General features: G+C 38.6%; 3 protein-coding genes across 8 annotated transcripts in view; 1 reads left to right on the top strand and 2 right to left on the bottom strand.

The window, feature by feature from the left end:
* Positions 1–465, bottom strand: part of KAT2B (lysine acetyltransferase 2B) — a 47072-nt gene extending 46607 nt beyond the window's left edge. Inside the window, exon 1 of the mRNA XM_035556463.1 lies at positions 334–465. Within this exon, the coding sequence (XP_035412356.1) occupies positions 334–465 (132 nt within the window). The remainder of the gene's footprint in view (positions 1–333) is intronic.
* A 2021-nt stretch (positions 466–2486) lies between these two features.
* On the top strand, positions 2487–9211 carry PP2D1 (protein phosphatase 2C like domain containing 1). Its single transcript, XM_035556517.2, is given in 9 exon segments — positions 2487–4319; positions 4321–4909; positions 4912–4998; positions 7768–7874; positions 7876–7962; positions 7964–8439; positions 8441–8579; positions 8642–8823; positions 8825–9211. Coding segments are annotated over 9 exon segments (2169 nt in total). The 5' UTR covers positions 2487–4004; the 3' UTR covers positions 9012–9211.
* Positions 9212–9797: 586 nt separating this feature from the next.
* On the bottom strand, positions 9798–24965 carry RAB5A (RAB5A, member RAS oncogene family). Of its 6 annotated transcripts, none has more exons than XM_035556513.2 (7): positions 24677–24904; positions 20490–20564; positions 18787–19036; positions 15431–15582; positions 14459–14581; positions 12165–12258; positions 9798–10668 (listed from the first exon to the last, which is right to left on the bottom strand). In XM_035556513.2, exons 3-7 carry the CDS (start codon positions 18947–18949, stop codon positions 10553–10555), a joined length of 648 nt encoding a protein of 215 aa, XP_035412406.1. In that variant the 5' UTR covers positions 18950–19036; positions 20490–20564; positions 24677–24904; the 3' UTR covers positions 9798–10552. The 6 variants fall into 6 exon arrangements, with proteins under 6 accessions (XP_035412406.1, XP_035412408.1, XP_035412405.1 ...); XM_035556515.2 differs by having other exon boundaries at positions 24689–24903; XM_035556512.2 differs by lacking the exon at positions 20490–20564 and having other exon boundaries at positions 24891–24965.
* Between the last annotated feature and the right edge of the window lie 2818 nt (positions 24966–27783).

Here is a 27783-nt window from a genome sequence, read left to right as displayed (position 1 = left end):
CAAGACTGTTGTAGCAACACAAACTTCTTGCAAGTGCCAAAGCAATTTGCCATTTTTTTCCACTTCTTACCCCGAGCATGCTACTTACGACTGCAGTCACAGTTTTGAGGGACCAAAACCAAGCGAGAAGCTGGTGGCTGGACTCAGGCAGCAGGGGCGCTGCACTGCCTTCACCAATACAACACGAAGTACACACAAACCAAGTTTGGAAGCTGTTGATGTTGTTTACTCACCTGCAGTCACTGTGTAGCCTTACACTGTGTAGTTTCGAAGTGGTGAGAGCTCTCCATTGCTTCATGTAGACATAGGACATATCACCTATTTTTCGTTTACCTCCTCCTCCTTCTGCCTCCCCAGTGTTTGTGTACTCCATCCTCTAACATCCTTTTTGTTCCTTCCTGCTACCGGATACATGGCAGAGATCTCCACAGTTCCCTGGTACCCCACTCGGCATATTTCAATCATACGGGGAGGGTTTTTCACAGCCCCAGTAGCAGCAGGTGGGTGCCAAGCAGCCTCACACCTCCTAGCTGTGCTCAAGCCATCGCCAGCCTACACTCTTGATACCACATTGATTTAGACAATAAAGCCACACAGAAAAAATCCCTTTTATTTTGTAAGATGATCACCCTGCGCAGGTCCTTAGTGGATTACAAACCAGTGCTTCTGCCCCACCACACAGACCCAGCAGCTAGCACCAGGTGCAAAATAGTTGTGGTGTATGAAGAACTACTCTGCCCTTTTTTTTTTTTCTCCCATTTCCCAGTTCAAGTGCTTCTTCTTGGTTGAGGAGCTGTGCCTCTTTTCAGGTGGACAGCGTCCCAAATTACAGCTCTGACTAAGACGACCTAATGACAGAGACAATTTCAAGATGACATGAAACCAATAGGCCAGGAATCTCATGATTCCAGTTTTGGACAACGCTTAGGAAGATAAATGAGGAGTCTAATTATCTTAATTTATTCCGCAATTATTTTAATTATTAATCAGTTCCTCCTTCCTTGCCTATTATCAGGCCAGTGCTGGGAGTGTTCCCAAGTCCCGGAGGCAGGAGCTGCCCGTGGCACAGCTCATGACTCACCAGGTTCACCTGTATCTCTTCCCACACCTTTCGCAACAGGACTTCCTTGCAGCTGTGTTGTTGCTGCTGGGAATACAGTAAGTCAGGTGCTATGCTGACTTAGGCTGACTCACCTGGGAGAAGATGTCATGCTCCTTCTGCACCATCCTCTCTGCAGGTGGGTTGGGAGGCCCAGCACTCCTAACACTGGTGGAAGGCACTGGCCACCCCTGCCTCCTTGGCAGGGACCTGCAGCACAAGGCACATCATGCTCAGGGAAGGGCAGTCCCAGCAATGTTGAGTCCCTGTCACCATTTCTGTATACAGGTATGACACATTTGCTTGTTCGGCAAGAATTTGCAGTAGTGCAGCCTGTTTATACATATTAGCTGGTAATATTGTGACGGTAAGCTCAGCAAGACTGTGACCTCCATTTTACATCGCTCATCCCTTCCCTACCTCCTCCTGTCACCTGCAGGCAGGCAGGCACCTTCCTGGTGCTGCTCTCAGCATTTCAAATAGTGAGTTTTCTAAGACCACTAACATGTAGCAAATAATAATAATACAAAACTCAAGGAGGAAGGTGTTCTGGACTGGAGATTGTACAATTTAATTGCTGACTGCCAAAGGTAAGAGAGGAAGAAGCACGCTCTGGGTGGAGACAGGAACGGCATGTGTCAGAGGGAGATGAGGGCATGTGGGACTTCTGTTTGGCCACAAATCAAATCCTGGATTGTTAAAACTCCATGAGTGACATCTTCACTACTTAAAAAAAAAACATACTGTGGAGACAAACTGCAGAAACAGAAAATAACCCCTCCTTGCTATATGAACAGCAAGCAGTACCAAGTGCCAGAGATACCCGATTTACTGAGATAATGGTATTCTCAGCCACACAAGCCCCTGGCCCACAGCTATGTGGTCTGCCTCTGTTCTGCTGCTCTCACAAGTAGGGCAGCGGATGGGCATGGCACAGCAGCCTCCCTTCCATAGGTGCAAGATTGAGAGCTGATCAAATGGCTCTTTGCTGGGATATAAACAGTAAATAAGATTTTTTTGCCCTTGAAAACACATGTAATCTCAAACAGTGGTTCCTTCCCCATTCTTCTCCAACTTTTTTTTTTCCTGCACCTCTATTTTTAGCTCAGAACATTAAATGGTACCAGGTTTAGGCTCCCTAAATAGGCACAGGAAAATTGCACTGAGCTAGAAAGCTGCATTTTCTTTTTCCCTTTCTGAGAGCTTTGGCTTCATATATTGTGATGGCAATATTTCACTGTTATCCTTTAACCCTACAGCAAAACACTTGCAAGTCTTTATCTGTTCCTGATGAGGGAGATGCAAGAAGAGAAGGAAATGCAAACTAATCTTTCAATTCATGAAAAGTTAAAGGGATTTTTTTTTTTTTAAATTTGTTTTTACCATGTTTTTAGCTTGTAAAATATATGAAGCATGCATAAATAATGCATGCATACTATAAACAGATCTAACATCAAGGCTGTCCTTTTAACAACTATGAGCAAAATGATTTCAACTGAAGAGTTGTAGTATATCTTGTTATTCTACATGAATTATTATATACATCGTCCTGGTTATTTACAAATTGTAATAAACTAGGACCATTTTTGTGCTCCAAAACAGTGATTTATTAACACTTACACCCACTTACAGAGATATATACATCTACAGAGTGTGCAAGTGTTAAGAATTAAGTTTCCTGAGGCCAAATTAACATTTTGTTGAAAACTTTCAACTTCCTGGCTGTAATTCTAAGGGCTTTTATATACACCACATGTAAAATGGGTTCATATTTAAAAGGCTGACTGAAAACAGCTTGCCAGATTTTCTGTATATATTAGCCCTAACTCTTCTCAGACATGAATGCGTCATTACGAAGACAGCAGTGAAAAGGCTTGTGCTCAAATTCAGACTGCAAAGTAAAGGAAGAGAGATCCGTGCAAGCTTGTCTTCTGCTGATAGTTCAACCATGCACCTACTTATTTTGCCCCACTGAATGGTGCAGCACATCTGGAGGATTTCTGATGCTCACCTCTAGTTGAGAGAAGGACTTTCCTCTAAACTGGTCCTACAGCAGATGAGAGCTGTAGCTGCTTGCAAGCAAACCTCGGTAAGGACAACGTATACGATGGCATCAAAAGTTTTGTTTTTTGTTGTTGTTTTTAAATAGTTCTACTAATACTTCAGCAGGTATCACTCTCTACAGAAGAGATTTTCCTCTTTACAATTTTATATTGCTCTACCACAGCTGCTCACAGGTACTTGGATTCTTTAAGATTCTTAAAGCCCAGAGGTGATGGACACGAGTAAGAAAGAAGGAAGTGTCCTTCCCAGCTGAAGTCCTCAAAGAGGCAACAGTTGCACAGTAACTGCTTTAAGGTGTGTCTGTATCAAGTTTAAAGACAGAGCCCCAGAAAATCACAGAATCGTCTAGGTTGCAAGAGACCTCCAAGATCATCTAGTCCAACCTCTGTCCTAACACTAACAAAACCTCCACTAAACCATATCACCAAGGACTACATCTAAACGTCTTTTAAAGACCTCCAGGGATGGCGACTCAACCACTTCCCTGGGCAGTCCATTCCAATGCCTAACAACCCTTTCAGTAAAGAAGTTCTTCCTCATATCCAACCTAAACCTCCCCTGGCACAACTTTAGCCCATTCCCCCTCGTCCTGTCACCAGGCACATGGGAGAATAGACCAACCCCCACCTCTCTACAGCCTCCTTTAAGGTACCTATAGAGAGCGATAAGGTCGCCCCTGAGCCTCCTCTTCTCCAGGCTAAACAACCCCAGCTCCCTCAGCCGCTCCTCATAAGACTTGTTCTCCAGACCCCTCACCAGCCTTGTCGCCCTTCTCTGGACTCTCTCGAGCACCTCCATGTCCTTCTTGTAGCGAGGGGCCCAAAACTGAACACAGTACTCGATGGACAAGGTCAAAGCAGGATGGTCTTGCCACACTTCAACGTGGCTGTCAGGTATCACCACTGCTGGGGTCACAATTGCACCTGAGAATGAAGATGCCGAGTGCACTTCAATTTTTTGCTCAGCATGTCAACAAGCAGTATATCCACACCATCTTTTTTACCATAATAAAAACCACAAAGCCCTAACTTTGCTGGGCTACAATAGCTCACAAACAGAGATGGACAATGAAACACTTTTAGCTCAGAGGCAGAAGCTAATTTCAAAATTGACCAAGCTTCCTAAATATTCTGAAAGACATAAGCAAAAGATTGATTATTCATTTTTCATTTGAGTTCCTTATGGACAATCACAGTCCTACATCATATTGTGATCTCAACACCAGTCCCAGTATTCTTAAAAAAATAAAAAATTTGTCAATAAAAGCACTATCAGTTTGCCAAGATAAAAATTCCACATGGCAGGGAGACATGGAAGACAGATTTTTTGTGGTGGACAACTATAGAAACAGGTCAGATACGTGTTTTCTGGGGCTAGTTGATGGCTATCACGGTGTGACAGCTGCAGAAATGGTTGCAGCAGAGCTTCCACTTTCATTTCTTGATCAGCTTGCTCAAACAGATTCCTCCTACAAAAAGACTGAGCAAATTCTAAATTCTTTTGCCACGGTAATCGAGGCAGACTACAGGAAAAAGGAGATGATTTTTTCTGATAAACAGGACAATGGTGAGATCAACAAGACCAATAATTACGAATGGATTCACAAAGCATATGCCAAATCCTTCTGGAGAATGGATAAACTTTTACGACTGGGAAGGAATGAAGTTTCCAAAGTTCGATGGAGCAGCTGCTCAGCTGTTACCTGTTTGATGGAAAGACTCCCCAGCAAAAATACAGACAGTAATGAAGAAGAAAACACTTTGAAAACAGCACACATAGTCCATTAACCAGGACAGCTGAGGATGTTGCTGGGTTACTGCACATTGCTAACATAGGTATGTACATCTCACATTGGATTTTTTTTTCTCCACCTAATAAAGAGAGAAAAACAAGCTAATTCAGAGGTTTACTGGCAGTAAAGATTTAGAAATACAAAGCTGCAATTGCTTTAAATTGACAGTGTGAAGGAGGCACAAATTCCCTTGTAATTGATACCAGCATCAGGCAATAAGTATGACGCTTATTGGATGAGAATCCTCAATATGATATTTGAGTTAAGGTAGTAAATTTACTAATGTGAAAGACAATTAGGAAACACTGCATATTATGCAAGTGATCTGTGTAAAAGTAGAAATTTTTATTTATTTAAAGTCATTAGGAGGCTTAAGATGTCATCATTTTAGGACAGGCAATCACGAACTTTATCCTAGATCTGATAAGTTCCTTGTGTCACTGGAACATGCTTAAAATATTTTCTGTTCTTTTCAGTCAGACTTAAGTGCCACTATATTTTGCCACAAAGATCAACAGGAAAGGGACAATGCTTTGAGATGCTTCTTTATGAGGCAAAAAAAAATCCACATTTGGATAAAACTGACCCATATTTTAAAAATATAGCAAATATATGCTATTCTCCACAAATCTATGGAATGCTATAAAACAACTTGAACCTGCACTGACACTGAAATATTTAACTGCAGTCCCTTTCCTCTCCTCAGTTCTCCCAACACTTGTTGCTATATCCATACTTTCTCTACCTTCAACAGAGATTTTTTGCTGTCACCTGCACTTCGCTGTTACTTGTAATAGAACTGTAATCTAGTGCCAGATCACATTCTTGCAGGAGATGCACTCTTACCTTTAACTGAGTATAGCAGCAACTCAGATAAAAGTTGTAATGTTTTCAGATTTAACAAATGCATGTTTTCACATCAGGGAAGACACCTCCCCCCCCCCTTTTTTTTTTTTTTTTTTACAATAAGCTTGAGACATAGGATGAACATAAAAATTATTAGAGAATTTTTATTAGATTTATTAGAGAATTTGCCCAACTTAAGTTTTCTAGCTGTAATTACCTGCCTGCATCCTGCCCTCCAAGATGAAATTTTATGCTGGCCTCATTTAAGGATACTGTAAGCTCAAGCCCTGTAAATGAGGTAATGCATGAAACTGATCAGAGATGCTTCAAGCCTTTTATGATTAAGCCCACATTTTTGAACCACTTCTAAATAAACATTCATTTGAACTAATACATTCATTTTCAACCCAATGCATTATATTGAAGAAAAAAGATTTGCACAAACTTCATTTTTTCCCCCAGGAATGTGTTCTTACAGCAGCATAAACATGTTCCTTCAGAAACAGATAAGGAACTAAGAGAATGATCAGATTTGCAGAGCAGGAGATGGCAGCATTGCTTTATTTCATACCATGTAAATAGGTCAGCTGGTTCTTGTTGACTTTTCTGCCCTGTCTCTGGTTTGCAGATGAACTTGCATCATCCAAAAGCAAACTAGATTTTACTCTTCCTTGCAAAATGTTTCACACGGGTTATATTATGCCCTTTGTTAGGGTTTCAGTTGGGGGTCTTACTGAGGGATCAAAGGAAGTTTTAGACAATCAACTCGCTCTCCATGGAAATCAGAGTAAGGGGGAGGGAGCAAGAATACATTCACACTACAGATAACTTAAGATATTTACATTATATAATCAATAAAAAAAGATGCGTTCTTCAGTTTGATAGTCTGAATAACCTTCTAGAGAAATATGCCTTCACATGGACTATACTTGGAGCTGTCCCCTACACGAGATAATGCCAATACTTTCCAAGGAATACAACTATGTAAGCACTGCCTACTTAAACAATTTTCAAAGTAAATCTGTGCCCTGCTCTAGTCAGAAAATATTAATTATGCAATACAAATGAACACACTGTAGCCAGCTTAGCATCTGCAATGCAGCCATCCCACCCAAGTTCTCTTTAACACAACACTTTTGCTAACACATGGGAACAGACCAACAGATTCCCCAATACAAAAATGGTCTCCTCCCAGTGAAGCCACAGGGGATCTCAAATACTGCCTTTCAGAGACGCTTTCCTTTATGGTCTGCATTCAAGACTGATGAGGCTAGTCACCCACAGTGTTGTAATTTGCAACACTTTTTCCACTCATACCCTTTGGATTTCAGGAGTGTTGATGGAAAGGTAAAGTACCTATTCCTACTAAAGGAAAGAAGTTAGTCTAAAAAGACTGCAAGAACTCCTGCTCCCTTGGGTTCCCTATGCAAGGAATAGATTTAAGGCATGTTAGTAAACCGTAAATCCTAAATAACATCCAAATTATTTTTCAGAATACTAGAAACTATGTATTGCTAAATGTAGTCTGAACCTGAAGCTTTTTGATGGGTTAGTTCAGATGTAATATTTAGAGAGCACACACTCTCCTAGAAGAGTATTTGAGAAAGAGCACTAGACATCATCCATATGCACCCTTGCTTAAACACCAGCCAAGGTACAACATTTCCATCAGACTGTACTTCAGGCAGAATGAAATGTCAGATTCCTCACAGAAGTTTAGCTGTAGTCAGAAGAACAAGAATCTGGTATAGTCTTCTGGACACTGGGAGAAAGACACCATAGAAAACCTTGCTGTAAAAATGGAACTGGATTGATAGTCATATTGCTACCTGTGATAGTAAAAATAGAACAATCTCAGCTTCTATTTTTCCTCTCCCCCCCCAGTCCTTAGCAAAATACTAATCATTGATATAATAGCACCAAAAACCCAGTGCGCTATAACTCAAAGTATTTATTTCACTTTTAGGGAATGTGCATGCAGTTTTATGTAAAAATGGCAAGAGTTACTGCCTCTCAGAAGAGCACAGCACATCTAATGTATGTGAGAGAAAACGCATACTTCAGAATGGTGGAAAACATCAGCACTAATGAACCAGATGGATTAGTAGAGGGTCACCTCAGAACTACAAGGGGTCTTGGACATCATGGAGATCCAGTACTGAAAAAAATCTGTTATACCTGTACCTCATAGCATCTCTGTCCCTATTGATAATTCTTGCCAATTTCTTGTTTTAGCTTCTAATGGGCTTTGGGAGGTTTTGGATTATAATTAAGTATGTGCATTAACACTAACAACATTCACTCATTATTTGAGAATGTATGAATATGTTCACCGAAACAGGGCCTCTCTGTATAAGTGTCAGTATTTGATGACCCTCTCTGAAGAGGACTTAAATGGTTCAGAGGTCACTGATGGTCTGCAAGATGGAACAGAGACGCTGTACTCCAATCAAGACATTTTTCTCAGCATGTCAAAAGGCAACTTCACACAAAGCAAGCCAAAATGTTCTAGGAGTAGCTATTTGCAAAGTGAAGACAAAGTTCCTAAGGAAACTGATGACCACAAAAACCAAGCTGATCCAGAGCTGTCTCTCTTCAGTAATGATGAAATAGGTCCACAGAACAGATGGACAAAACAGTCATATTAGCACACAAGGTGACTCTGAAGAACTGACACAGTCAGAGAACAGAACAATTTGTCTATGTAACAGTTTTCAGCCACATTCACATACTGCAGCTCAAGAAGAAACAGACACTGACACTGTGCAACCAATCCAAGTCACATTCATAAACAGCTGCAAAAGAATGCACCAACAATAGGATCTACAAACATGAAACAGCCTCAGAAAGATACAGAAGCATACCTATCTAATTATGACTCAGACCCACACCTGACAGAAAAAATGGACTCCAAGATACTCTGTGACAAACCTGCAAGTTATACTAGCCAGCAACTGTTAAAGACCACATTGCCAGTGGATTGTAAAGCACCAACAAATTTTGAACAAGACACAAAAATGTATGTCTGATTGTGAATCACAAGCTGCAGGAAGAGGCTGGGTCACCTCTGAGAGGCTCTATGAGAAAGCAGCAAGCTACATCAGTGAACAACTGGTAAAGACTGCATTAGCTGCAGGTTCAAGAGATATTACTATTCTGATTGTACTTCTAAATGGATGCGATAAGATACCTACCTACCTCAACATTTGAAGATTTATCATATGGTAAGTGGAGTTTCACAGTACATACAGCACAAGCTTACATTTAGCTGAGCCATGAAGTTACACAAAATCATCTTAACTGCTGACCAGGGGAATTAATCATACATCTTCTCTCAAACTGTACAAATACAATAAAAGCTTCTGAAATTCACAGTAAAAAAGAGTAATCAAATTTTTTTTTTTAACCACTTTATTCAAACCTGAGCACCTCAATATAAAACTAAACACTGGTGAACTGTCATTTTCCTTGCTAAACCCAGATTACTGCAAATTTAAAATCTGCACAAGTTTCTGCTATCAGTTCAACATTTAAATAGACTAATTCATCTCTTCTGACACACTTGGTAGATTTCATATAATGAAAATAACTAAAAGAATTAGTGCAATATACTGGACAGATCAAAATAAAATGTACTTTGGAAAACAAAGTTGCAAAGTTCATTACTGACAGAGAGCAGTACTTATGTTACAGATACAGGAGCATCATTTATTACTGTTCTAGCCGTAAAGGAAGAACTTAGAACCCCCTTTGATTAGAGAGGAAAAAAGTTAGCTTTAAAGTAACTGTACATTCTGTATACCTTTAAGCAACTCTTAAATATTACAGAAAGTATTAAACAAATGTAGACTACAATGCAGAGTACCTATTTACAGTACATTAATATCCAAATTCAAAATCAAGTTGGACGTCCATAATTGTTAGTGCACTATTTTTTTCCTTAGGGGAAAAACAAACTGTAATGGCCAGCAATGATCAAAAACAAGAAAGAAGTCACAGACACCAAGTTTGTTGTGGTTTTACTTGAAGAGCTCTTTACAGTTTGCAAAGGAAAAAAAATCCTATGTTGTGAAGTTGAATTTACTGGTTTGTACCTTCTGAACAGATTAGAAATGAAGTTAAACTTGATTTATCACTATCCTCTTTAGACAACTAACTGGGTTGATATAATTTACATACAGTGTACCAACTAAAACTCCACTTTCCTGCAAGCATAGGGTTCTTAAAATTGTTAATGCAAGTATTTGTAATTAAATTATTAAACTATGGAATGTATAACTAAACAGTAGATACCTGCAAAAACAACTGGTTGCATCAATACTGTGAATAAGTTTAATTTTTAGATCCTGTTTCTAGAACTGTTTTAAAGCACAATTGAGAATTATGAAAAGTTCAAATTCTATTCATTTTAACAGTAATCAGTATTGAAGCTACAGGAACTGGCCAATTAGGTCCATCGAAAGTAGTTCTTCTATATCCCTAATGGTGAGTGATTTTTAAAACCTTTCAACTGAAGCAAGTTTATTCCGCTTCCATCACTCCTCTACTGCTGAAACATTACAGACAGTGGCGGATACATGCATGTTAAAATTTTAGGTCAAAAGGAAATTCTGTATCATAAACTTGACTATTATTGTAAGTCTCTTCACTGTTTGGAAGCTGTATTGGGCCAGGTTAAGCACTCCAATTCCATGGTTATTAACAGTTAGGAAGCAGAAGAATATTCAGAACAGTTTAAAGCAATTGATGTTTTAGTTACTACAACATTGACTCTTGGGTTGTTGTGTGGGTTCAGTAAGGTCTACTCCTCTTCCTCTGGCAGAGTTGGCTCCTGTACTCTGTGGTTCATTCTTTGGCAATTTTTTTGCTATAAAATCAACAAGAAATAATAGGTAAAGCTGAGATTGTTCTGATGTTAAATCATTTGAGTACACGAATAGTCAGCACTTTATTACTCTATAAGCATATCAATATAATCACTATAAAATCTGATTTGATTCAGCGTTTTGGTAATAAAAGAAGCTAAGACACTTAACTTCTTAATGATTAACTACCTTATCTGATATTTAGAAGTGAAATGCTTTAGTACCTTGAGCAGTAAAAAATATTTGCCCAGGTATGCTATGCCAGTAAACGATGGCTCTTGCTTTAAGATCAGGATGTTAGGGCTGAAAGATACAGAAAGACTGAAAAGGGATAAAACAGACAGAAATTGGTCAAGCTACTGCTCAGCTAACTAGACAGAGTAAGTATTGCTTACAACATAAGTAGTCCTCAGCACTAAACCAAGTTGTGTTCCCCCTTCCCCTGACCCCCCCCCAAGCTGTGCCCTATCTTCTGTTCTTAGGAGTCAGTTGACTGTGCCAACTTCTTTTCTGTCCTTGTAGCTCAAGTGCACCTTCCCAGTCAGTCATGAAAAATATTGCTGACAAGCACTACCCTTATAAGCAGCAGGTCTTTCTAGCAATTTTCTGACAGAAAGGTAAGTTCTACTTAAGAGGACTTAAATGGGGCTGTTTTGCCCGTGTTATCAGGACCCAATCACCATTCCTGTTCTACAATTTGGCTGCGGCCAGCTTTTTAAAGAACTTTTTCCTAAAAGGAATGAAATACAACTATAAGAACAGGCAGCAGTAAGAAAATTAGCACATCAAATGAGATAAACTCAGTTAACAGAACCCAAGAGTTCACGTGACATTAAGCTGCAGAAACAGTATGCAGACATTGCATCAGTAGAAAAATGCCTTCACAACACTGCAGCATTAGATTCTAGCTTCCAGATTCAATTATCATTGTCGCATAAGAGGTATGTTATTCTAAGTTCCACACCTTCCCAAGGCAGTATGCAACCCGCTGCAAAAAATGTAACATTAAGAGGCACGTTTGTATATTTGCTCTTACATTCTTATACTAATTTGATAAACAAATCCTAGGTACATTTTATGATTAAGACAAGGTATTTGAAACTTTCAGTGGTTAAGTATACCATGAGAAAGGTATATTTGGCTTTCTTTTTTGTCTGTAATAGCAACTACAACTTAATTTTGCTCAAACTTGAAGCAGTACCACCAATTGTGGAGTCAAGACAGTTATACGAAACTTGCTGACAGAATTAAAATCAATGTAACCTTGCGTAGCTATTGCAAGTTAATCCAAATGTTGAGGTGCTTGACAGAAGACTTCTGCAAACGCGCTTCAAGTAAATTTTTCTGACTTATCAGCATCATGAAGGAGCTGAAGGGGACTAAGGAAACTTCAGTAACACAAAGAAAAATGATTTACATGGAAGACTGAAGGAGCTTGTGATGATACAAATCTCAAGAAAACAATTCCCTTAAATTCTCAGTGTGTTCATAAACTCACCAATTGCCATAAATATTTCATTTACATTCATAGATGTTTTGGCAGATGTCTCCATGAACAATAAACTGTTGTCATCTGCATAAGCCTGTGCTTCCTGAAAGATAAAATAAGAATCATAGAATAATTAAGTTTGGAAAAGACCTCCAAGATCCTGATCCAACTGTCCCCCTGCCACCAATATTACCCACTAAACCATGTTCCTTTCTTTAAACACGCCAAGGGACGGTGACACCACCACCTCCCTGGGAAGCCTGTTCCAATGCCTAACCTCTCTCTCTAAGATAAATTTCTTCTCAATTTCCAGCCTGCACACCCCTCCCCCCCCAGTGCAGCTTGAGTACATTCCCTCTTGTCCTATCACTAGTTATTTTCGAGAAAAGGCTGACCCCCAGCTCACCACAACTTCCTTATCGGTGGATGTAGAAAGAATGCATAAGAATGCATTAGTTAATTAAAAAACGAAACTCAGTTACTACACACTGTACTTTTACTTCTAATAAGGGACAATTTCTATTCCATTTTTGAAAGAAGGTTTGTTGAAACACTCATGATAATTTATTCGTTAGCTACGAAGAAGTTATGACCCCATCAAACAATTAAGCATTCAGAAAAGCAATCTTAAAAAACCCTACCTGTCTTAAAAACATCCCAGACTAAACCTACCGCAAAACATAATAATAGAAGTATTTATTAAAAAGACAGCCCCGATTCAAGACACTAGCTGTGATAGCAAGAATGAATACGCTCTAGGAAGGGCCATCAAATGTCAAGAAGTCTATTATCACCCCTAGAAAGAACGCAGTTTCTGAAGCACCTTGAATCTTTCAGCCGAGGCAGACTGATCAGAACAGTTTCTTTAACCTGACAGAAATTCACTATAATAAAACAAGTTAGGAATGTCAAGTGTCTTGCCACGTTATCTCTTTCTCTAGTCTGATTTTCATCTACTCACTCTGTATTTCAGTTCCCTATTTTTGCCACTTCCTGTTAGCCAGTTCAACTATGAATCCCTAGTGTCTTATGATTATGTAATTGCCTTTGAATTCATCAGGAAATCTGTAAAAAGCCAAACTAGAATACCTACGATGAAAAAAGAGAACAACATCTGCAGGCTTCTATATCCAATTAAGTAACATCTGCTAAGACCCATGTAGCTGTATCTGAAGTAACACATTGACCAACACCTAGAAATCTGCATTGTGTCGTGCAGTGAGAAAACATTATCAAGCCCATGAGAAGACTATGAATCCATGTTAACAAAAAAACCTAACATTCAAAAAACATTAAGAATGCAACTAAGAATAAAAAACAGTAAAGGTAGTTCTATGTTGATAACTAAATTTGATTACTTTTTTGGACTGTACACGTACATGATTTGTTACATACCACAATTTTTCACCAAATTTTTCCATGATTTAGTTTTATGGTACAATTGACATGGAAGTATAAAATTAGAAAACCCTAGATGTTAAACTCTGGCCAAAAAATACCTAAAATTGCTGCTAATCTTCATTAATAATAATTCTAAAGTTATGAAAGGATTCATTACTGTACACAGCAGTATCTCACACAATGACACCAAATAAGGATTAAAACAGTAAGAGAATTAATGACTAATAAATATGATCTTAAGAAAATTGATTCAAAAAAATTGATTCAAATTCAATCAGTCATGAATAAACCAGAACATCTCTAGTGAGTTTTTATTTGCTTTGCAAGCCATTTTCTGATGACTTGGTTAAACTTTTTAGGAAACAAATATGGAAGAGAGTGCACAGGTATATCAGCTGTAACAAAAAAGAATACCATAAAAAGCACAATTAGAAGTTGAAACACTGCTTCAACAATATGCCCTAAACAAGTTAAGTGTGTCAATCACCTTTGTATCATACAATAATCAAAATTCCCCTGCTGACAAGACAGAGAGAATTGGTTTGCATATAGAGTTTGTTCCTAAACTATCTCATCCATTGACACTCTAGTTACTGGTAATTTTGGATAGAAGGCAGGAGAATAGAAATTCAACTAGCCTTTAAAGATACGCAGATAAATTAGTTATTCCTCAAAATCAAACTTTGCTTATTTAAAAGAATAAGTCTATTGGTACATATCACTCGTACAGAAATAGACTTTTCAATAGTATGTAGAATTCAATTAGTCTCAGCTGACGCTTATATTTAACAGCATGACCTCTGTAACAACTAGCTAGCCTATGCAAATAAGCTCCTCAGCAGGCTTATTTACTTTCCACTCCAACAAAATGCTATTTCTATAAACAGAAGTTACGTACATACCTGAAAATCCACAGCTCTTTTGTTAGCTAGATCAGCTTTGTTTCCTGCTAAAGCTATTACAATGTTAGGACTTGCTTGTCGCTGAAGTTCCTTGACCCAATTTTTCGCTCTGGCAAAGGACTCCTGTAAATGATTGCAAAATGATGTAGCTTGAGTATTATCATCCTTTTGTACTCACCCATTATCCTAATCTGTTATCTCTACTTCCAGCAAAATGCCAACTGATGCAAGGCTGCTACCTTTGTCCAAATAGGCAAACTCCAATTTGCCAACAGTCACATTTTTTTAAAAAATATACTCCTAGCTTAGTTCTCAAATATGCTTATATGGGACAATGCTGAAAAAGTAAGTAAAGATAGGAAGATTTATGTAGCCCAAGTAAGGAAAGAACTAGTTAAGCGAGAAAATAGGAATTTTAATTTCTCCTCTGAAAGATTCAGGTTTATGAATATATTTGAAGAGTCTCAAACATTTTCTAACTAATAAGAACTGGCTACTACAATAACAGGATGCCAGGTTTTTGAGGGTTTCGGTTTTTTAAGTCTCATTTTACCAAAAGCAAATGAAGCATATCTGATCTAAGTTCAGATAAAAAGAAATCAAATAATGTGAGGTTATGGTCTCAATGGTTTGTGCTGCCTTTCCAACCCTTACATATTACTTGCCAGAATAATATATTAAAACTTCTTTCACAAATAAATTGTCACTAGCAGTGTGGTGAGGGTAACAGTTCGAGTCAGATGAAATGATGTAAAAGTAGGTTTGAGAAACCTCTGCAAGGTTTTTTTCATGTAAAAATGCTAGAAATGGTCTTTTGGCAAGAAAAATTTCCAGACAATTTAACATTACATAGCCCAACATTACATGATCAATTGATACAGACAAGTCAGTTAAAAAAAAAACAAACAAGGAAAGAAACTCAAGAGCACTAAACTTCCAAATCCCTCTTGTACAATATAAAATTGTACTTACCTCATTTGTAATGTCGTATACAACTATAGCTGCTTGTGCTCCTCTGTAGTACATGGGTGCTAAACTGTGATACCGCTCTTGCCCAGCTGTATCCCAAATTTCAAATTTTACCGTTGTATCATCAAGACACACAGTCTGTGTTAGAAAAGCAGCTACAAAAAAGATAGAGGTGCTGAAACCATAAATTTGCTTCTATCTACATATTCATATAAAATTATATTACTCACAGAGATGCATCAGGCATGATTTCCTTGACAGTTCAAGCCTATTATTAAAATATAACAGCTCTGAAGCTGGTAGATTGGAACTGATCAACAGAGAACAGTTCCTTAAACAACCAGCCTTTCTTCACATTAAAGACATAAGAAAGCAATAATTCGAAAGATTTTTTTTCTAATAGTGAATATGAGAGAAGTCATGGTTACTCATATCTTCTAGGTACATTTCATCTTGATACAACAGACAGCACTCCTTCATGATATATTCCAACAGCTCAGATATTTACAGTTCTACACTCCATTTACATTATTTGAATAGCATGTTAAAACCTTGATTTGCAGCTCTGACAACTCCACCTTTGCTAATGATTGTGGAAAAAAATCACTTCTGAGAAGTCCTTGTTCGTAAAGCAGCCATACAGGTGTATTTTTCACCAAGCCATCTCAAGAACTACTTTCAAAGCACAATTTTCACAGCCTTCACTTTCAGGGAAGCTTATATCCATTGCCACTACAGCTGAATATATTTGTATACCTAAAACCTGGATCTGTCATTGCCCCTAAATAACGGTCTTCTATTTACAGAAAACAGTGCGTAACGGATACCAAGTCTTCAAGCAGTTACTCCTAGCAGTATTTTCCATTCAGATTACAGTTACATATTACAAATACAAGGGTGAATACACACATGCTACAGAAACCGCATTAACGAAATTAAGCTAGTACCTCAATGAAACGCTAAGGGAAGCCCCCTACTTGGCAGAAATGGGGGACTCATCACTAATCATACTCACAGAGTGCAGCCAGTTTAAACCAAATGCCTGAAGTGGCATGGACCAACAGATGTTAGCCTGTCCCAAGCACTCCAAGCCATTGTAGCCTATGAATCACTCCGGAACTGCTGCAACTTTTGACTCAACTTGTTACAATAAAACAAAAGCAAGTCAGTCTTGCTTCACAAAGGACACTAACTACCATAGAGAAGCTGACAAGTCAGTGGTCAGATGCTCCTGCTTCAGGGGCATTAGCATCCATTGGAGATGAGCAAGCAGGTTGGAGAAGGGAAAGGCTTTGATGTTCCGATGTTAAATCACTAAGTTTCTAAGGGCTAAATATCCAAGCACTGGTAAAACAGGCTCCTCTTGGTAGCTCCCCAAGCAGCCTAGAACCAGAAGACAGACCAAAAAACCACAACCAAAACACGCTGCACCATACTAAGGGTTTTCTCCTCAACCAGCTGAATGTTATATTTCTCCAAGGCAGAGACAGGAATGCTAAATGAGTGAAATTTGACGTTCTTAAAGGTATTCTCTTCAACATAAGAATGTACTTACACTCCACAAATGAAGGGATGTATTCAGGAAGAGAATTAAAACACCGGTTTTATTCTGGACCACCCTCTTGCTTTTGTTGAAAGGAAGCTTTCAACCACCACAAAAATGTCAATTAATTTCAGCAAACAAGGTATCTTTCTTCTATATTGCAAGGCCATACTTAATTGATAATCAACTGTGTTAAGGATGATAAGGCTTTCAAGATAATTAACATCAATACTTTCGTCTTAAGCAGCTAACAGGCACCGCTACACTAGTCTGAAGTGGAGAAGTCCAGTTATCAAACACGACCACCGTCCAACATGTCTGCCTTGAACTGCACTCCTTCAGAAGTTCTTATTCAGACTCTCAATGCACCTAAGCCTCCCTTTGTTAAAAGGCCCTTCTGTATACAAAGAAAACTATGCCTAAAGCAAATACAGGCTACAGTTGCACAGCTTTCTCTATAGAAAACTTTCTAAATCCCAACATGGCTGCACTTTGTATCTCTCAACTGTATTTCAGCATTTCCTTGCTTCTGTTTCGTGCAGAAGAGGAATAAGTTAATACAGAAATTACACTAACGTGCACATATTTGAGCTTGGAGTTCAGTCTTGTTTAACCTTTGTATAGCTTTTAAACAGCGAAATAGAATTTGAGTTCTCTCTAATTCTACCAAGACACTAAAACAAGAGAAAACAAAAAAAGGAGGTTAAATGAATTAAACATTACTGAACTTTTCACTGAATATAGTGTTGGGTTTTTTTTTTCCATTTTAAAAAAACTGATATAATGAATTAGCTTGTCAATATATCATTGGGAATGCTCTCTATACTACCACATAATATATAAAATAATACATAAGTCTTTCACACTAACACCCATCCCCAAACCATCATAAAAAGTACAAAGACAAAATTGAGCATTAGTAAGGCTGCTAAAGGAGAAAAAAGTGGTTCTCCATTTATGCTGACAGATATACAAAATAAATACATCTAACACCTAGAAACAGGGTAAAAAGGTGATGTAATGAAATTTAGCTTGTCTTCATTTTTCTAAGTTTTGTAGATTTTAACATTTTGACAACTGTTCATATGTAAAGACATGGATGACTGAAAGGGCTTGCCATTAATATTATAGTGAAACAACCTGATTCATGCAAGCAGCAACAGGAGCTACAGGACAATACTGACCAATCCATATTTTGTTTAATCTGTATGCCATTATGCCATTTTAAGAATATGTTTAAACTTATCAAAGGAAGCTCAGTAAGCACAAACAACTTCAATACATAAGTTAGCAGAAGAAAACGGGGAAAAAAATGAAAACGGCTCACAGTTAAACAATCTTTTTTTTTTGACTTCTTACAGTCAGCACAAGGTTTTTTTCATGTCGTAAAATGTAAAAATAGCACATTAAATCCTGTGATTGATGACAAAGAAATGTGTATGTAGACAGATAGCAAGTTCTCCCAATTCAAAAGCAAAGCCAGGCTGCATAAATACCACCAGAATCTTTTGAAAAAATGCATACAGAACAATTAAAAGAGCCACATACAAACAAAATTCAACATAAAAGTCCACTTCTCAGAACTATGCAGTTCAAGCACACGTTTACTTTCTCCACTTTGACATGCATGTTTCCTACAGCCTTGTGCCAACTACAGTTTTTATCTTGGTAAGTTACAGTTCTCAATAAAGAGGTGTAGGGCTCAGATTTGATCCTTGCTGTCAATGACCCATTCTCGAAGTGCCACTGCATTCAAGGTTGTCAATGCCAAGAATATAAATTCAATGTGAAAAAAATAAAAAGGGTAAATTCTCACCTCCAATTGTACTTTCTTGAAACTCATGAAACTGTCCTTTTACAAAACGAAGCACCAAACTTGATTTACCAACTGCAGACTCTCCTAGAAGTACTAATTTGAATTGGCAAATTTTATTTCCAGCATTTGGCCCATTGGGTCTTGTTGCTCCTCGATTAGCCATGCCCAAACTAGAAAGAAGTCCTTTGTTTCAAGTTCTTGAAAGCAAGTCCAGGATTCAGATCTCAGTGGTGCTTCTGCTGGTAACAGCCTGGTTATGAAAAGACAGTGAGTGGTATTAACAAGCAAGAAAAATCTAATTCACCAAATGCACCAAGGATTACATATAACATTTTACTAATGCTAAGCAATACTCAGAAGTCAGTAACAGTAAAGAATGCAAAAAAAAAGTGAGGAGACTATGGAAATCCCAATCACTGCACCAAGTTCTCTGCAAGTACACTTTATCAATTCATATTTATAATTTATAACGAATGCAATTTCCTTAGATAATGCTTTGAACATCAAGATCTGTACTTTTTAATACCTTTCCTAGTTAAAAATGTACTTTTAGAAGTAAAACCACAACGCTTTGCACATGCAGAAAAATTTAGTCTTTTGACCACTAAGAAATCCAGATTACTTTGTGCAAGCCAGAGAAGCATCAAGTGGTAATAAACTGAAATTTCCAGAACTAATTTCTACATCCTAGCCAATTGATATGTATAAGAGATCTTTGTTAAGAACATGTGTTAACAGTGTATTCCTTAGTGTATCTGCTCTCCTTGTAAATTTCTTCAAAAAAAATCACAGTATTTATTCATATGGACAAAGAAGCCTTTAGTCTCTGCTGTTCTCGCTTCCAAGCCAAAGACATATGCTTTTACACACTTAATAGTGGAGATTAAATCTTTTCACATGTAGACACTAACGTATGAAAGACTGGAATAATATTTTCTATATTCCCTTTCTTCTCACTTCCCAAAACAAAATTCCAAGCAAGCCTGCAGGAAGAATACTCAAGCGATGGTTACTCAACTCTCAGGAGAAAAAAAAAAAGCTTCTTCATTTATTAAAAACCCCTTGGCCTACAACTTTGTCCTACTGTAGATGGTTACATATTTGAACTGGATACACATGTTGAAGATACAGCTTTTCTAGCGTCTAGGATACAAGCAAGTTAGTTTGGAGCATATTCTCCCAGTGCAGAGAATGGTTTTAATATTGCAAAATGAAGCAAATTTACTACCTTCAAAAAAGTCTTCCTCCTTCTTTGTTATGGTAAAGCTACTACATTTTGAACCAAGTAGTAGCCTTAATCATTAGCTATCTTCCCATTTCAAAACATCAAGGACAGCTAAAACAATTCTGTATCAGGCAGCTGAGGATTCCGGTTTGCTATACACCTACCTCAGACAATAAGCCTTCATTCTCCTTCCTAACTCTCCTTCTGAAAACTCAGGACAAGTTCTGAGGAATAGACTTCTTCACAGCTCTAGCAGAACCCCATCCTCCACTAAATATTCCCTTATACCCAAGTTTCACAAGCATTATGTAAGAAATCAAAGCATAATTTCTTCACTAACATAACATTTAAAATAAACTGATTTTATTTATCATTGTAAACAGAACTTGAATATAGGTCCTAAAACAAAATATTTTTCAACATCTTTAAGATGCTCCTGTTTGGTCATGTTGTTCCTTTTCCCATACTTTTCCCATACCTCGAAATAATTTAACTTCTTCCAGGTAGGATATTCCAATCTTGTATTCATCCCTGTCTGCCTTGAGTTTGTGACCTGTTTGACAGTTATGATATCCTTAAATCAACAGGTTTTTATTTTGGTTGCACAACTTAACTATCTACTTTTAGATATACATTTTCTCAAACACACAGAAGAAGTGTGCCACATTGAAAAATTTTATAGTAAGCAAAAAACCCCCTGCATATTCCACCATCATTACTATTAACCCCTATAATTACACATTAAAATTTTGTCATTAAATTAGTATTGATTTAATATTTTAGAATACAGGAATGGATCTAGTTATTTTCAAAACAATATCAGACCTTTCATCCTTATAACATTAAAAAAATCATGCACAGCTGGTGTGTTGGTTCTCAGGCAAGATTTTTTTTCCAAGTTGTGGAGCAACTTGGATAAAAGTGGACCAGTAACAAGGAGTTAATCTCTCCCAAATTAGGTACAACAGGAAGCAGCAAGGCATGGCCAACAAATAGGTAGCCCAGAATCCTGTTAGTGATTTGCTTATCCTTTCCTTTGGAAAAGTAATGAAGACAATTAAGTTTTTTTCTGTTTTAAGATGAAACTGTTTGCACTGTAGCATTCTAGTATGTTTAGGTAACCATCAAATAATTTTAAACCTTTAATCTTAATTCATGTTTTCTAGACTCTGGAGCATTGACTAAGACATAAGGGCTAAATCCAGTGACCGACTGAGTTACTCTTTGGAGCGAATGATTTCTAGATGACATACAGTGAGGAAATCAACCTACCACACTGGTTACTCTCTCTGATGACTTTTTTGCTCATTGCCTTGCACATTAGGAAGAAAAGGAGACATGACAAAACAGGCAAGACTGATTTAACTCACATTTGTTTCAACTGGTCACTTAAAGCCCTTCGTTACTCTGACTATGCATCTTACACTTACAAAGCAGTTTTTACTACCCCTTGCAAAACTCTTTCAGGACCTAGAGATGAAACAAGTTGTCAAGACAAATACTGAATTTTTATGGATGTTCAACCAGAAATCTTCAAAGTTCACACACCCCTCCCCCCTTTACCAGAAATCATTCTGGACACTCAGGTATTGTGCAAAAATATCCACTTGTCAAGCTGACAGACATCACACTACTTCAAGGCCATTGAGTCCTGAAAACATACTGCAAACATTCTTCATTCAATAGGTGCATCAATATGTCTAGTAAATTAACAATAAAACGTACCTACCACAGTTGTACCACACAGTTTTTAACAGCTCAGGATAAAAAAAAAGACTGAAAATCGGACAGAGCATACCCAACTGACTTCAGTATATAAAAGTCACTATCATCTTCTATAGGAGTGCATGAAGTCATCACCTTTTAAAGTTTCAAATTATATTGAAACTGTTCAGTAAATTCAAAATCATCATACAAACATGAAAAATGAGGAATACTTTCTTAATCTGAAGAGACGTGGCACAGGTATGACATAGCCATTACAGAATGATATTGACCTTTCTTTTTAGACTGGTGTGCTGAATGTACTAGGAAATAGGATGTAAAAGCAGACTTCAATACTACAGACCCCACGTATGCTCCAAGCCTCAGGCCACACTTATTTTCCAGTTCAAGTCATCTGTAAAATACTGGCTTTAGGAGGCATAAGAAAGCACCACGCAGAAGACAGGAATACTACTTTCAGTACCCTACAAACACAAACTACAAATTTAATTCTTTTTTGACAAATTGCTTTCAAGGCAACTCTGAACACTTCCTTCAAGAGCTCAGCAGCTGTACCTATTTCTTACTCTTAGCTTCAGTCAAAGTCTCCAGGAAAAGATCCACCAAACTGCCCCCATCCAACCCTGCCCCTGCCAGTTTTGTATACTGAGTAAATTTCGTAATCTACTGATGTGTTTGGAATATCTGAAGAAAGAAAACCATAAGACATTTTCATTCATCTACACAAAAAGTATACAACAGTTTGACTTCAACCGGTACATCTGGATGTAAGGAAGTTACTTTTACATAAGAATCTGCTGAGGAAAATACTATGAAAGTTTTTAAATGTATGTCCTCATATGAATAGAAATGGAACAGATTGTCTTACTTGTATGGAGTTTAATGCGAGAACTCCATCATATACTAGTAGGCAAGGACCATTTTGCAGTCATGGGTACTACAAATATATAGCTCCTTCTGGTGAGTAGGAACTTTCACTCTTCTCCTGAATATCCCCCACTGGGATAGCATCTCCGTGATGAAATGCCAAAATAACAAAATTTACAGCATACGATTAGGAACATACTTCTGTTACCGAGTACTCCTACCAAGCAATTTACCAGATGCTGTGTACTCTCATCCCTTTAGAAGAGAAATTTCTATTCTGCTAGGTAATCCTTCCTTGTTAATGATTTTTATTTATTGTAGAGAGAGAAGGATCATAATTATATTCATAGAACATCCCATAAGATTTCTTACATTTGAGTCTGTGAGTAGAATTCCATCAGTCCTAGCCAATACCTACAAACTCACAACTTAATGGAATAATTCACAGCCATTTAAGCATTCAGATCAGTGCCTATTTTAAACAACAAGAAAGCTAATAGAGAAGTATCAAAACAACACTTGTGTCAAAAGCCAACCTACTAAAGGGATTAAGACAGCTAACACTGTTCCTACAATGAATGTGATTAAGTGCATAATTAAACACAAAGACCACAAGAAAAAAATCATGATAGATTTAAAACTGGAACATTCAACCACTTGAAAAGACTTCATATTTCAGAGCAAATAACAATGTTTCTTATCGTGAGCATAAGTAATATTGTAGTAATTTCTAATTCATGAACAGAGAAAGATCATGTAACAGGGAGGTGTCAACCACTGAATAATTTCTTTATACTAACTACCTTCACTGTTTTAAAAAAGAAGGTATCTAAATAAAATTATTTATTAAACACTCGCACTAATGAAGTTTTCTGTTATTCCCTTCCAGGGTTGACAAAATTAATGTGGCATCTTACTGCAACATTCAAGATAGCTGTACATGTCACTATCTAAATATTTGTTGTATTTAAAACAGTTTATATTGAAACGTAATGAGATAGTAAATTACAGAACTGAATCAACACAGTCACTACAAGAAATTCATAGCTTTCCAATTAAATGTAATAGCCACCTCATCAGCTCATATGAATGAAGTATAGTACTAATTGCTTTGTGATAAACTGGTTTATTATACAGGAAACATAAGCAATGATGACTGTCCTATCATTGTTTCTAGCCACCTTGCTTCAGCTAATATCTACTTTTTACTGACATTTCTTATTACAAGATAAAAATACCACCTAGGCAGGCCATCTATCCTGCCTGCAACACTGAGAGATCACCACCAAATTGAAAAAAAAAAAAAAAAAGATGTCATGCTTTTTATTCAGTCTTAATAATATGTGGAAAGAGCTCTGTAATTTCAATTTAGTTAGCAGGTCAGTCTGTCTTCCATCCCCAGGCTATAAAAGAGACAAAGGTAGGAAAAAAAACCCATGGAAGATGTTGAGAAAATAGTGGCCTTTTATGGGCCTATTGTTTGAAACAACATTTTGATAGCCTTTAAACAATTCAGCTCTCCTTGAAAACGCATAAGGACAGAGGTGTGTTCCTACAGGATACCTTTACCTCTAGTTCCAGCTAAGCCTTAGGCAGAGCACACACCGTACACTAGGCCCGCCGGTGTCCCCTGGATGGCGACGTACTATCTTTTCCTTCCCATCTTACTCATCGCCCCCTTCTCCAGCCACAAGCGAAAGGGAAAGCGAAGGCCCCATCACCCCACCTCCCCCTGCACACCGCACAAGGGACTCACGGGACACGACCCTGCCTTGGCAGGCAGCCCGGCCGGCGACAACCCGCAGCCGAGGAGCCCCCTCCCCACTCCTCGGGGCCCTGCCGCCGCCTCCCCTCCCCCGCGGCTCCCTTCCAGGCACAGGGATAAGGGGAAGTGGGAGAACCGGGGGCGCCATTTTGAGACGGCGAGAAGCGAGAGCGGCCTCCGCTGCCCGCAGGCCCACCTCAGCGGCCCAGCCGCCCCGCGGCTCCTCACACCGGCAGGGGAGCACCCTCCGAGCCCAGCCCAGCCCGGCCCCTCCTCAGCCGCCGCCGCAGCCACCCCCCCCACCTCACCCGGCCACGCACGGCGTCTGTCTGCCCGTCCCTCTGTCTGTCCGGCCGACTGGGCTGGAGGAGGAGGAGGGTGCGAGGGCAGGGGGAGGCGGGGAGGCGGCCCCGCGGTGGGGGGCGAGGGGCGGGGGCGCAGCCGGGCCTCACCCAGAGCCCGCCGCCGACTGCCACCGCCTCCTGCGCCCCGACCCAAACACCCGCACGCACGCACACTCACACGTATTTCCGCCGCCGCCTTCACGTCACGGCCCGCACGCCGCGTGCGCTTCCGGCTCGCGGCGCGTCCCGTGGCCCCGCCCTCCCTGTCTGTCTCTCCCCCCCCCCCCCCCCCTCCATTTTCTCTCCCCCCTGCCCGCTGAGGAGGCGGGTACGCATCGGCCCTGCCTCCTCTCCAGCGGCTACCCAGGGCATGCCTAATCACAACGGGGAATTTAGCTCCTCTAAATTGAGCCCTCGCCAATAAAGCTTCACAGATAGGCTCAATATCGAGTGCTAAAGCTGAAGCGAGCACGGTGCCGATGCAGACAAGTCTCCCCTGCTAGTAATACACGCACACGTTGGGTGATGTTGGGTGACGCACCCTGCTCAACAGAGCGTTGGGCACGCATCATCCATGTTCCGCGCTACTGGGGCGTTGTGTGGCGCCTCGGCAGTCCTGCGTGCCTTTTCGGTGTCTAGCTCAGGAGGAATGTTGAAAGGTTAGAAGGTGATTCAGGGAAGGCCTGTAGGGATGGCGAAAATGTCTGGAAAACTTGCCTCACAGTGGAAGAGGCAAAGACCTGCTGACCTTGTCAGAGAGAAGGGTATGCATGGTGTGGTGCCACGCATTGGATTTCTGTGTTAGAAGCAAAACAGCAGCAATAAATATTCTTCAATCAAGTACATTTAATAAAAGCCAACTGTGAGATCTTGAAGGAAACCCAAAGCAAAATTTATAAGAAATTTAATAAGTTTATCAAAATTGTACCAATGATTAAGTATCATTAAATGAAAGTTGTCTAGATAATCCATCACTGGAATATTGAATCAAAATTTGATACTATTGCCCTCTTAAAATACACTTTAGTTCAACCACGGGAGAAAAAGTTCTTTTCATCCTAGGCAGACCCAGCATGCACATAAACAGTTTTGGATGAAAACAAAATATTACACAGTAAATCTTTAGAATGACATGAACTTAAATAGAATTTAGAGAGCAAATACTTATGTGGCTGCAGGTGCCTGCTGGATAACCCTATGACTGTAACACAGAGCTACAGTCTCTCTCCTGCTCTGTGAAACTCCAAATCATTCACAGCTGGTTGAAACTGACAGCAGGAATTGCTGTCAGCCAGCTGGTCAGAAAACAGCAGAGATTCACTGTGAATGTATGAAATAGAGGCAGGAGAGCATGCAGCAGTAATTAAATGAGTAAGTTTCATTTACCATATTTCAGGCTCAGTGAGTCCATGAACGTTAGCAGTGAAGACGAGTTTCTTCTGTTGTAGTCTGGATTAATAGCCATGTAAAAAAAGGCCTGAAATCACCAGGGCAGCCATTCCAGTGATCATGTTTTCATATTTTATATCATCTGGGGTCATATGTCATTGTTAAACTACCAAAGTGAAACTTTGCATTGGATCATGTTAAAAAAAAATATTATGTCAGTAGGTCATGATTTCACCAGATGGGTTTCTGTATTTTTCAGCATTTCTCAGAGAATTTCATAATATGTTCTGTTCAATCTCTTTGTATTTAAATCTAAATATAGATGTGTAATAATAAATGAAGTTGTCTTTAGAAGATGTGCAGAATCTCTTTATTCTGTTTGAATTTTCTTATTGGTTTCACTTCTCCATTTTTTTTTCCCCCTCATGCATCCATCTGTTCCAATATCCTCCCTTCTGTCTTTCCTCTATCACTATTTGTGTGCATTTTCTTTAATCGTATCATCCATTGGTTTGGTCATATCATAGCATATAGAATGTATGCAGCACACAAAAAGCCATAATTTTCTATCTGTAAATGAGTTGAATAAAAACAAACTGAAAGTAACCACGCACTAACAACAACGAAGAATATCAGCACAGATAGTGTCCATCAAGAGTTTCACAAAATTTAAAGCATTTTACATCAAGTTCTCTGATCTTAAGAGACTTCAAAGAATTTACGAACTTAGAGAGTACTGTGTTGGCCATCTACATCAGGACCACAGAATGAGAACTGTGTTGCAGAACGTTGGCTCTTTCTGCTTCATAAAGAAAAATACACATATTATGTAGTTTCCATTCCTTAGTTTCAGCCGGTGCAAGATGGCACTGTACTGTGGGTATTGGATGTCAGAAAATAGTGGTAACATTCAGATGACAAACACTATTTATCAAGAAGTACTTCTATAGAAAGGAATATTTTTCAACTTTCTTTCAAAACAGTTCTCTGGAGATCAGATTTTTTTTAACACAGGAGATGACAACTTCACACTGAAGCTAATTTGACTCAAGAAAGATTTAATCTTTTTTTTTTTTCCTAAAATGGAGTATAATTTTTTGTTAATTTGTTAGCTTGTCTTTAAAAATTATAGATCTTTCCTACCCTGCAAATGTTCTTCCTACACACCAATTAACTTTCAATCTATGAAAGTATGAATATGACACTGATTCCTAAAATAAGCAGAATTATAGGCAGAAGGGGCACCTCTTTTATTGGATACATATGCATAAATTTTTGAGTTCACAGTTTGTATCTGCATAATGAACTTAAGAAAATACAGGTTAAAAAAAAAACACACACACACTTTTAAAAGCATCTTTCTCCTATTGTGTATCTACTCATAATTCTCACCATATTATGCTGAGAATGCACTCAACCTGGCTTCTACCTGGATGAATCTTGAATTAATTTCATATGAAGGCAAACTGTCTCCATATTCATCTAGAACTATTTTGGTTTCATTTCTGTTACCTCAAGGTTCACATTTTAAGGAATATATATACGTGTTTCCTAACAGGGAATTAAAATATCTATGCACTTATTTCAACTTAATAGTGAAGACTTTTTTCTTTTAGTTGTAGGAGGGGAAAGGGATGTACTCATCTCTACCTTTTCAGAAGTGAGTTTTCTATAGCATAGAC

Source organism: Cygnus atratus, chromosome 2 (assembly GCF_013377495.2).
Source record: "Cygnus atratus isolate AKBS03 ecotype Queensland, Australia chromosome 2, CAtr_DNAZoo_HiC_assembly, whole genome shotgun sequence".
In the NCBI taxonomy this organism is placed as follows: domain Eukaryota; kingdom Metazoa; phylum Chordata; class Aves; order Anseriformes; family Anatidae; genus Cygnus; species Cygnus atratus.
The sequence above is the reverse complement of the archived record's forward strand: the minus strand, read 5'-3'. Positions and strand labels throughout refer to the sequence as shown.

What these genes read in the sequence shown, in the direction of transcription:
- RAB5A (XM_035556512.2), bottom strand. Translation starts at nt 18,949, where the DNA reads ATGGCTAATCGAGGAGCAACAAGACCCAATGGGCCAAATGCTGGAAAT. An exon ending in AAAGAGCTGTGGATTTTCAG is followed by an intron (nt 12,259 to 14,458) that starts GTATGTACGTAA and finishes TTTATCTTTCAG; the next exon opens with GAAGCACAGGCTTATGCAGA. An exon ending in TGAAATATTTATGGCAATTG is followed by an intron (nt 10,669 to 12,164) that starts GTGAGTTTATGA and finishes TTGATTTTATAG; the next exon opens with CAAAAAAATTGCCAAAGAAT.